General features: G+C 38.7%; 1 protein-coding gene across 2 annotated transcripts; it reads left to right on the top strand.

Annotated features, from left to right (window-relative positions):
* On the top strand, positions 1 to 11,878 carry LOC103478386 (interleukin-1 receptor type 2). 2 transcript variants are annotated; one of them, XM_008432208.3, is made up of 10 exons: positions 1 to 1,728; positions 4,445 to 4,538; positions 5,090 to 5,348; positions 7,221 to 7,395; positions 7,486 to 7,639; positions 8,976 to 9,068; positions 9,165 to 9,224; positions 9,311 to 9,446; positions 10,618 to 10,763; positions 11,093 to 11,878. In XM_008432208.3, exons 2-10 carry the CDS (start codon positions 4,454 to 4,456, stop codon positions 11,242 to 11,244), a joined length of 1,260 nt encoding a protein of 419 aa, XP_008430430.1. In that variant the 5' UTR covers positions 1 to 1,728; positions 4,445 to 4,453; the 3' UTR covers positions 11,245 to 11,878. The 2 variants fall into 2 exon arrangements, with proteins under 2 accessions (XP_008430430.1, XP_008430438.1); XM_008432216.3 differs by lacking the exon at positions 1 to 1,728 and adding an exon at positions 2,657 to 3,238.
* The last annotated feature ends 181 nt before the right edge of the window (positions 11,879 to 12,059 follow it).

The raw sequence follows: 12,059 nt of genomic DNA, 5'->3' as shown, positions 1-12,059 counted from the left end.
CCCGGCCTGGGGTCTTTCTGCATGGAGTTTGCATGTTCTCCCTGTGCGTGCGTGGGTTTTCTCCGGGTACTCCGGTTTCCTCCCACAGTCCAAAAACATGACTGTCAGGTTAATTGGCCTCTCCAAATTGCCCCTAGGTGTGAGTGTGTGTGTGCATGGTTGTGTGTCTCTGTGTTGCCCTGCGACAGACTGGCGACCTGTCCAGGGTGTACCCCGCCTCTCACCCGAAACGTTGGCTGGAGATGGGCACCAGCACCCCTCCCGACCCCACTGAGGGAAAAAGGGTGCAAGAAAATGGATGGATGGATGATCCAAAAGTGACATTAAATGATCAATTATTTCTGAAAATCCGCTCAAAGTTGCAGCACTCTCACTCTGCATCCCTGAAAATCCTTTATATCCACTACTAAAATGTCGAAGTGAGGCATATCATAATTAGTGTTTCTTTCTCCTGGAAAACCTTTTGTTTTTAATTAGTTCAAACTGTGTCTAACTTTATAACTGAGTGGAAAAGCGCATATTTATTGTTGTATTTCCTGTTCAATTCATGCAGGCATGCTAAGCAGTCTTTTTCCCACAGTTCACCCTTGATTTTTTTATGTTATGACCAGAGGTGATGTCACACTGTGTGAAAGACAGCAGACAGTGTTTCACAGCTTTTCAGAGTTAGATTTCCAACACTGAGCAATTTGGTACATCTCACCCCAGTCTCGGTTTGTGTTCCTGTCAAGCTGCTATAAAATCTTTAAAAAGAAAAGATTTTCACATTCCAATCGATTTGTATCAAGCATTTCACTGATCCGTTCTGGTCAGGAGTCAATTTCTTGTTAGTTTTTAAACTTTTAGCCCACTAAAAATAATAGGATGTGCTGAAACCATTTTTTTCTGTCAGTCCACAGATCTAATTATTATTATTTTTTTGCCTTTCCGAGCTGTAAAAAAAAGAATCAGCTTTGTTATGTTTGTTTTTAAATGCATGAAAGGGAATAAAGATCAATTTAGTTCAGAAAATGAACACAGGGTTTGACTGAGCAGTCAAATAGACATAAATGTCCATTCAGAGCACATTAAATTCAGTTTTTATTATTATTATTAACAATAATAATAATACATGCCAAGCATTTAACAAAATACATTTTTCTCCTTTGGTCTGATTTTGGAAGAAAATTGTATTAAAAATTGCAAAGGGTAAACTTGACAGAAACGGGTAAAAAAAACAAAAACAAACTTGTATGTAACAGTGTTTTATTTAGTTTTGTAACTCCCCCTCTCCGCTCTCAGGGGAATACCCCTCATACATGCAGGTGTGTACATGTATGTGTGTTTTTGCTCTAAAACAAATAAAGATGTCCGCCGCCAACGTCATGAGGAAGTTCCTGCCATGGAGCAAACGGCGGCAAACAGTTTGAAGACTGAACCAAATATGCTTACTTATGTACTAACATGAAGGAGACCTAAAGGTCTTCTCACACAATATATTGGCTGTAAACAGTGTGTATACGTGTGTGTGTGCGTGTGTGTGTGGAGGAGTCAGCACATAAGTGTGCAGTACACTGCGTTACATTGGGAAACCTGAGAAATTTCCATCTCATGAGGGGTGGGAACCTTAAAAAGCAGAGCTCAGGTTCCCCATGAGGCCAAAGGACAGCAATCACTTCGCCCTGAGGTCCATGCCGGCAGCACACCGCTCTGTCAGAACCAGGACGAGTCCAGAACCACCAGCAGACTGTGAGTACTCTTTTCATCTTTGCTTAATCATGTCATAGTTAGTGTGTGTGTGTAGTGGCTCTTTTGCTCTTGGAACCAGCTCCAGGAAGACATTCTTGGTTTAAAATAACATTTATTGAAATTCTTTTAATACATTATGTGCACAAATTTATTTTATATCCCACCAGCTGATGTATATTAACTGGTGTTCAATTGTTACACTCAAGTATTTTCTTTATTTTTTTTAATCCATGTTTAGTCTGACTTTTAAAAATAATGTTTTTTTTTCTTCTTTAGTTTGCAAATGTTTATTTCAGAAATATTTTATATATATATATATATATATATATATATATATATATATATATATATAATATACACATTTGCGCGTAGTGGATCAGTTGGTAGAGCTGTTGCCTTGCAGCAAGAAGGTTCTGGGTTCGATTCCCGGCCCCGGTCTTTCTGCATGAAGTTTGCATGTTCTCCCTGTGCATGCTGGGTTTTCTCCGGGTTCTCCGGTTTCCTCCCACAGTCCAAAAACATGACTGTCAGGTTAAATTGGCCTCTCTAAATTCTCCCTAGGTGAGAGTGGAAGGTTGTGTGTCCTGTCTGTCTCTGTGTTGCCCTGCGACAGACTGGCGACTTGTCCAGGGTGACCCCGCCTCTCACCCGGAACGTTAGCTGGAGAGGCACCAGCTAACGTGCCTGGTGCCTCTCCAGGCACGTTACAAGGGTGCAAAGAAAATGGAGGGTTGGATATATATATATATATATATTACTTTGTCAGTAAATAACCTTTAAATAGAAAAAATTAAAACTGATTTATCCAGAACCAAATGTCAAATATATTAAATCATAACAACACATGTAAATGATTTACATACTTCAATTATTTATCCTTGAACCTTAAACCAATATTATTATAATAATATAACCAGGTCTGTACATTTCAGTGATTTATGAACTTATTTGCTGAATAATGTATTTAAATCAAAACATTTATTTGCATTCAAAAACATCTGAAAATATCCAATAATAATAATAATAATTTGCTTAATTCATGAACTGATACTCATCACCTAAAAGATATTCTGGGTGTATTTTAATGAGAAAACAATGAAATTAAATTTAAACTAAGCCGATGCAGTGTCAGTGTCATGCCCACTATCTTGTAGCGATACTATCAGTCAGCAAAGTTTCCATTTAATGTCACATGAGTCAATGAGTCAGTTACAACATCGCCACTCCTCCAGCCGCTGTGAATGGGTCGACACGGTGACGACACTCCCGCAGCATTCTATGAATGGACTGCGCCGTGACGACACAGAGAAACCAGGAGCTGATCGAGGAAAAAGCGCATCATTTCCCTCAGTGTGACATATGGGATTTTGGTGAGAAAGTGATGACCGCTCTCGGCCGCTCGCTGTAACAACCAGCAGGAAAACAGAAGTGAAAATCGGCAAATGATGCTTGGTGAAGACTGTCTGCAGCTCAGCCTGGATGTCCAGCAGTTAGCTAGATTTGAAAAGCGGTATTCACCTGAAACACACACACACACACACACAACTTTACCATGTTTTCAGTGATGCATCAAAGTATAAGAGAAGGATATTCTCTGGTGCTATCTGATGTTTTTATCACCGTTTTCCTGTTGCATAATCCAAGTGCTCAGCTTTAAACGTTGTCAGTTTTAAGGACTAGTGTTTCAGCTGCTTTCTGTGCAGGCCTCTGAGCTCGTCTTTCGTTATGAGCGTCTCTGTAAACACATTTCAGATGGGAAAAAATTATTTGAAAGATGGTGAACATGAAAATATGCAGTGATTTTCACAAACTGGAAACATGGCTCACTGGGGGTGTGACTGACAAAATCACAGACGGCACAAAACCACGGCAATTTCACTTGATACTAATCTGTGCATTTTGTAGTAAATATTTATATTTATATAATAGAAATATATGAGGCAGTGTGGTACGTATTTATACATATTTCTCTTATGTCTGAAACTATCCGTGTATTTTAAAGTACATATTTCAGCATATTTTGCTTTTTTTTCCCTCATGTGATTCTTTAGCTTCTGATATTTTAAAAAGTCCATCTAAATCCTCCCCCTGTCTAAACAAATTGGAATTATTTTTTAAAACAAATTACATCACAAAAGTAGGCGTATATTTATGAATTTAAACGTATGGACTTCCATCAAGATCAATATCTTCAGATTACAAGTTTAAAAAACAACAATAAAAAATGTGCTAAATTATCTAGATCAATTTTGAAATAAAATCAGGAAAACTTGTTTTTCTTATAAATGTGTTTTGTTTTTTTGTGGGGGTTGGGGGGTTCTGTCATTTCTCCTAAATTTCGCCGACATTTGACACAGTGCCTCTGAACACACTGACATGACTAATCATGTGGTGGTATTAGTAAAGTCCTGTGATTAAATTAAGTGTGGGAGGACCAGCGGTACAATGGTAATAATCCTGTGACATCACAAGTTTACGGCCCATAAAAGAGTAGAAATGAATCCATCTGTCAGAAAGGAGAGAACACCGAGTTATGGTCAGCATCTGGAGCTCTGAACCCTGATTTTTATTTGTCGTGTCTCGTGCTTTAGCTTTATGTTACAGACTTCGCCTTTGCGTTTTCCACGACGTCTGACCAAATCCAAATCCTCGGACCCAAACAGGAGCGCGCCTCGCCTTGTGGATCTCACAGTTCAGATCTTTGTTTTTCCTGCAGACTGCCACCATGGTCTACTTTACGTTGATGTGTGCCATGATCGTTGCTGCAGGTGTTCATGGGAAACGTTGGCTTCCTTCTCTGCCAGTGGAAAGTGAGTTGTTGTTTTTTTTACTGTACAATAAAAACTACCTTGTTGTAAATATTCAATTTGATTTATTTTGCTTTGACCCTAGAATAGGTAAGAATAGGCCACATGTGTCCCATTAGGTGTCCTGACCTGTCCTGCATGAAAATGGGAAATTAAACTAACAGATCTGCTAAAAACTTGAATAACTAGGCCTGTCACGATAACAAATTCTTCTGGATGATAAATTGTCCCAGCAGGTATTGCGATAACCAATGATATTGTTGCATTGAGGGCATTTTTGAATAATATAATGGTAATGGCAAGTGAATAATGAAGTCTTTTTAAAACAAATTGTTCTTCATAAAAAGGGCAAGTTGAGACCAAAGCACCAGACTGGTGGAAAGAGAGAGAGACCAGAGAAAAATGATAAATCACGAAAATGGAGATTATTGTGCTTGTTTTAAGTTATCATGCAATTAATTGATTTATTGTGTATTGTGACAGGCCTGCGAATGACTCAATTAGTCATATGGAAAAGGATTTGGGTTTAGTTTCCGTTTTTGTGTCCCACGCAGACGGCTGTTACCGGGCGACTCCAGAGGTGGATATTTTCCGAGTGGAGGGCGAGGCCGTGATCCTCCACTTCCCGATTTTCATGCGGACCCTCGAACTCCGTGACATCGCCCCGCCTCCTGCCCAATATGTCATCGGCAGGAGCAACGGAACGGAGCAAACGGTGTACGAGGACAAGGGCCGGGTCCAGCAGCACAGCGGAGAGCTGTGGCTCCTCCCGGCTCAGCTTTCGGATTCTGGGAAATACACCTGCACTTACAGGTACTCTACTCTTTTAAAAGGAAAAGTTTCCAATAGAGATGTGCCAATCAGGTTTTTTCCTGCCGATACCGATCACCCATGAGGGCCGATCACCGATACCGATCACCGATACCGATCACATAATTATTATTATTATTTTTTTATCATAAACACTACCGGTTACATTATGTGGAAAAAGGAACCATGAATTCACCTTAATTTAGACAAAAATTTGTTTTTAATAACTTTTTCCAAGAAGAAAACTAAACAAAACAGGCATTGTGCAAATTGTACTGCTATTGATAATACTATCTTTAACAGACTGATAACATATGAAGGCTCTGAAGAGGCTAAATAATGCAAAGAGTCAAAATAAAACCTCTCAACATTGCCAAAGAAATTCAAGTATAAAACTTAACATTCAAAGGCAAATACAGGATCCATTACAATAAACAATCCAGTTACTGCATGAAAACTTCCTGATAGCATGGCGGCTAGCTGATTACTGCTAGCTCTGAGTGGCTGTTTCTGACTGAGCGGAGTAATTATGCAGAACATGGAGGAGATCGATTATTTTTTTAGAGATTATCTGTCTCATGTTAGGACAGCGAAAGTTTTAATACGTATGTAAAATGTATTTTTTAAGTTAGATGCTGCAGTTTTAAGCAGAGGCTCGGTGTGAGAGTCACTACCAGGTGGAGCAGAAGCGGCGACCCGTCTGTAGCGCGTAGCAGCGGTTCAACAGCGAGAGCAGAACCAGCGTCTTACATCGCAGCTCGAAGACTTAAATAATTTTTCGGGTTATTTGTTTAGCTTTCTGACCGTCATGCTAATCCGGGTGAGTGTTTGTAGCTGTGCGCTGCTTTACCTGCTATCTGATCCTCCATGTCTTTTTTACTGCAGTGAGCCTCGATGTAGCCAAACTCTGTCAAGTATGGCATTGTTTTTATGCCATATTAGCTTCGTTGTGTTGATGCATTTTGATGTGCTTCAATTTTCCGTTGCAACAAGCAAACCTCCCCATTCACTCAGTGCGTTATAGTTCCACATCGCTTAGGATTTGTTGCTGCGCGTTTGTGCAGTGTGAAGGAAAGAGGAGACCAGCTGCACAGGCAGGCTGAGAAATGAGATGCAGGTGATCGGCATCAGCAACAAGAGCCAATGATCACCGATCACCGACTTTTTCACGAAAATCAGCCGATTATGATCTGTGACCGATCGATCGGCACACCTCTAGTTTCCAATCAATCAATCAACTTTATTTGCACACTGCATTTCAGCAATGAGGGAATTCAAAGTGCCCTACGTCATAAAAACACAAATTCTTAAAGGACAATTGAGAAACCAGAGGCAAGCGTTACATTTTGACAAATGAAATCATCAAAACTGTCGATACGCATCAGAAAAGTTGGTCAGGGTTTCATTTATGTGATTTGAAAGTAACTGAACAGGTGGACTTTTAGCTTTGATTTATTTTATTTTTACATATTGACTATTAGTACCTAAAAGGCTTAAGAAATTAAAAGCTTCTAAAATGATTAATTTATGCAAAAATATGCATTTCCTATCATATATAATTTTTTTCTGTCGTAGTTTTGTTTTGCATCAGATTTAGTAGCTATAAAAACTGGCAGTGCCTTTTTTATTATTATTATTATTATTATTATTATTATTATTATTATTATTATTATTATTATATTGTAATGCTCAGAAGATTGGTGTTGAAAATCCCCAGTGTTTTTATTCTTAATCATAATGAAAACACACCTCTTACCAATTGCAGACCAATTTCTTTTAGAGAAACATAAACCTTCAAAACTTCAAAAATGTGCTGTGATCGCCCACAGCGGCGTCTTCACTCCATCTGACTCCTTTCCATGCACCTCTGTGCAGGAATGAAACGTTCTGTGTCACTGGGAGCATCACGCTGCACGTGTATGAGTCCTATTCTGCAGACATAAAGGCTCTCTCCTATCCGTGGTCGGCCAAGGTTGGTGAGAACGTGGAGTTTCACTGTCCGGCTCTGGATCGCTTCAACAAGACAGGCAGACCAATAGAGTGGCACAAGGTGAGGGAATGAGCCCTTCAACTATTATGTGTCTTTTAGATTAAAGCCTGAACTAAAAGTAACAACATCTTGGTTTTTCTTTTCTGACAGGACTTTAACTCCGCTCCCCTTCAGCCGGGCAGAGCTACCCTGACGATCCCTGCTGTAAAACAATCCCACGCTGGAGTCTACACCTGCCGGCTGACGGTGCTCATCAACAACCTGCAGTACAAAGTCAGCAGAGCCTACCTGCTCCACGTGGAAGGTTGGTCCCGTCAGATTTTGTTTATGAATGATCTCAATGGATTCGTCCATGTTACAAATATACTTCACTTGCATAACAGTAAATATGAGGGTTTAAAAAAAAGGAATCTCACTCTCAACCATTCATATTCAGCTATTAAAGAACGCTACAATCAGAGGCGGAGCCAGTTGCCCCCCTTGATGATTGACATGTAACAGCACCAGGTCATTCCTATGCATTATTTTAAATCATTCTAAGCCAACCTACTATCTAAAGAAGAAAAACAATAATAAATATATAAAGAAAATGTATAAAACTTTATATAAGTCCATGTGATGACATATATAAATAGATTTATATCAGGTGTGATACCAGCCTCCATTATGGTAATACTCATAAAAACAAGCTGATACTGATCTGCTGGATGTTTCTCCTGCGCTGCGCTGCACTGCGGTGCAACTCAAAGGCTAAACCATTCCTCATACTAGATGATGATGGTAAAACAACAATAAGTTATTTACTGATCCTCCACAACAACAACAACAACTGAAGAAGGGGGAGGGGGCGACAATGTTCATAGTTTGGAGCAGAGGTTGCACTAGAGTTTTTTTGGGGTTTTTCATTAAAGAAAAAAAATATTTTATTTCCATTCTGTAGTCATCAAGCTGAACATTTAGCTTTTTCTGTGCAGTGAGAACGTTTTGTTAATTATAACCTGTCAAATGACGGATGGGGTGTTTAAAAAACAACTTTAAAACTCTCACTTCCGCCACTGGCTACAATCTCTTGGCGTTGATCTATAATTAAAGAATAAGTGTGCACTGCCCTCTGCTGACTAAACAGACGCATTACAATGACTCCAACGTTTCAGGAAAAAACTATTATCTATTTATTAATTACTTTGTTTCAGGGATAACCTCTTGATATGTATTATCTCATTTTCAAGGAAGCCCTTACAAAACATAAAAATTAGCAGTAATAATACAAATTGTAATAGGTAAATCCAAACTAAAATACATTTACTTTTTTTTTTTTTTTTTTTATGTAGTGCAACTAATTACCTTTGAAAACTCACTTATTTACTAAACAGAGTCCAACAGTATGTATTTAAACTCAGCATCAACATTTCAAATGTATTAATTTATTCAGCATGGACAATGCACATTCATTAATGTTTCTGTAAATGCGCCAGAATTACCGTAGCCAAAAGGCTATTTTTCATCCGTTGTCCCTGGACAATGAGTAACTTGTCTTGCTAAAAACTAAAAAGCTGTTATATAAAAGGGAACATTATCAGGGTAAAAAGGTTGCCAGGTAGGGGAATACCTGTCATTTGAGTTTCTCATTCTGGATGCAGGTTCAGACCCTGCAGTCACTATCTCCATGCCTGTTGTCACCAAGCCGTCAGGTCTGGGTCAGCCCAGCAGCAGCACCCTCAGTACCGTCAGCGGTGAGTTTTGTTTGGTTTCTGTGATCCTTGACTGATCCAGCGTCCTCTGGGAAAAGAATAAATTAGATTTAACTGATGATTCTTCTTATCCTGCAGTCATGAAACCGCCAGTGATCGTCTCGCCAATCGATGGAACCGTCTTTGAAAGCTCTCACGGTACGTAGTAATGTTACTTCATGTCTCTTGTTGGAAGTATGTTTAACCAAATACTTGACCAATGTTCTTGTATTTTTACCAACCAGGTTCAGGACTGGAGCTGTTCTGTCAGGTGGTCACTGAATGCCAACTGGCAGACTCCACTGCGGTCACATGGCTGGTAAACGGCCAATCAGTGGAGTCATCGTACCTCAACAGGCGGGCTCTGCAGGGAGGAAGAAGGTAACAGCTATGTGTAAACCAAAGTGTGAAAAAAACCCAGAAACAAGATCTGACTTAAAAATTACTGTCCATAGAAGAAACTATTTTTGTAGACTCCCAACAGGGGGGAAAACAAGAAGGAAAACTGGATTTTAATTTGAAAATATCAGAAATACCTAGTAGGTATTTTTTTATGAGTTGTTAAAAAAAGTCGTGGAAAAGATTAAAGTGCTGAAATGAACCTAATTACAAATTATTAAACCACAAACACAGTAGACAATCTGAAAATTTGAAGAACAAAAGAATTATTACTGCAAAAAGTGCCTTCTTGAAAATGAAACGCAAAAAAGTACATTTTAAAAAAATACATCAATTATGGTTCTTTTTCTGAACCGATCCTGAATCAGCTGTGGACCAATCCAACTCTGACTTGATTCAACACAACAGAATTTGTTTAGGCGAGGCGTGCAACCTAAATACTTGTTTAAAGTGAATAAAGAGAGGGTTGAAAAGGATTATTACCACCAAACAAATAATATTAATATGTAATAATAAAAAGAATCAAAATAAAAAATAAAACACACCTAAAAATACAAACTAATAATGTTTTGTAGAGATTGTGCTCACAAATAATTGCCCGTAAGACCTTATGACTTTATGACCAGTACTTTGGTGAAAGTGAACATACCTAGAGCTACCTTGCGCAAGCTAATCAGCAGATAAAACTCTACATTATCTTAAATGAAAAAAAAACTTGTTCTCTAGTGTGTAGTTAAGATCATTAAACATGTTTTTGACATTAACATTACGTGACAATGTAATTTACCATCTTGCTGTTTCTTATTTTGTCCTGTTGAAGAAGTATTGCGAACTCTGATCAAGCGGCAGTATGGCTCAAAATGGCCGCCTGTTAAGAATGTGAAGGCTCCTATTGGTTTTGTCTCGGACTGTGTCACACATTTGGTTCCAATGTTTAATTACAACTACTCAACAACCCAACAACCCAACCGTCTCTTTAGAAATACATCCTGTACTCTGTCTGCTTTTGGCCCACCCAACGTCACTTCCTTGTCTTCTTCTTTGTGTTGACCAGTCTCATAAGCAACAATCTAAAGCCGTCAAAAGACACTACACTGTGACACATAATAAAATCTAATATCCACTAAATCTGTGTTTGCCTTGCTGTTTTTAGCGTAACCCGGGTCTCTGGAAGGTGTCAGATTGAAGTGAGGTTCGTCATCTCGGCTATAACTGAAGAAGATAAGAAGATGGAGATGAAGTGTGTCACTCAGAACGCAGGCGGGAAACAGGAAGTTGTCACAATGCTTCGCCTAGAAGGTGAGTGGCCTCGTGAACTCCCCATATTACTAAAGTTATATTTCCCCTTTGTCAGAAAAATGTAAGCAGATAGCTAAAACCAACAGTGTCCCACAATCGTCAACAAAATGCAAAAACACACAACGCAACAACAAAATCCACAACAGAAGTTCTGCTAAAACGGAAGTTTTTCACAACTTCCGATTTTCATAGCGTTGTGGCTTTTTGTTGTTGCGTTGTGGCCTGTCTGGGGCACCGTACAAAACACACTGGAAACATCAGAATCAACGGTATTGTCACATCATAATAAAAATCTTAATGTCCTGTTTTTTGTTTTTGTTTTTTTCCAGACACTACGTTTACGTGGCTGGTTGTAGGCGTGGTGACAGCGTCCTGCTTCCTGATGGTGGTCTGCGTCTTCCTTTACGTCCTCTTCAAGCCAAAGAGTAAGAAGAAAATGGATTACATTCTCGCTCGCCAGAGCAGCACCTTTTCAGTTTAGCTTTTGTTTCACACGCTCCCTCCGGCGAATAAAAACGCTCCTTTTAACAATGTTTGTGTAAACTATGTAAAAATCTGACCTCCATCACGTTGTACTTGGAGTTTAAGTGGCACTCACACCAAGTCTTTTTCATGAATGTATCAACCACTGTAGAGGAAGAAGGAAGATGTTACGACGATAAACGTTTCATCAGCACCACTAATTGATTTAATGATGAAATTGTTTGCTGTGGTTTTGCACTTCTGTAGTTTAAACCGGTACTACTTCAATTTATATTAACCTCCTTCAGTTTAATTCTGTTTTTTTTTTCTTTTGCTAAATAAAATGAAGTGACTACCTCAGTTACCAGATGTTACACATAATGTATTTTTTTCTGCTCATTTGCTGTAGTATGCATTAAGTATAATGGATATATTGTTTTTTTTTTTTTTTTTTTAATGCAGCAAATGTTCTCAGGGAGAAATTGAATATTAAAGAAAACGTATCTTTTGAATATTTTTTTAATGTCATAAACATTTAAAGGACAGAAATGACACAACTTTTAATATGTGTTTTCTTTTTATTGTTATTGAATGTAATACTCCTGCTGTTGTATCTTACGTCGAAAACAACCCAATAAATTAAATGACTCCTACGTGAATGGTCTGGTGTTATTTTTAGCGTCAGTGTGCATAAATATTTACAGTGGCGCTGTCCAGGTCATTACAGTCAGTAACAGAGACACGAACAGTTATCACGATAACACTTAAAAACTCTCTTGGTAGATAATGTGGCCTCATGCTAACAACTAGCAGCTCAATATCTTCCTCTTGCCC

The sequence above is a fragment of the Poecilia reticulata genome, chromosome 2 (genome assembly GCF_904066995.2).
Source record: "Poecilia reticulata chromosome 2, P_reticulata-male-v2, whole genome shotgun sequence".
Taxonomy (NCBI): domain Eukaryota; kingdom Metazoa; phylum Chordata; class Actinopteri; order Cyprinodontiformes; family Poeciliidae; genus Poecilia; species Poecilia reticulata.
Note: the sequence above shows the minus strand (reverse complement) of the source record. Positions and strands in the feature narration are given on the sequence as shown.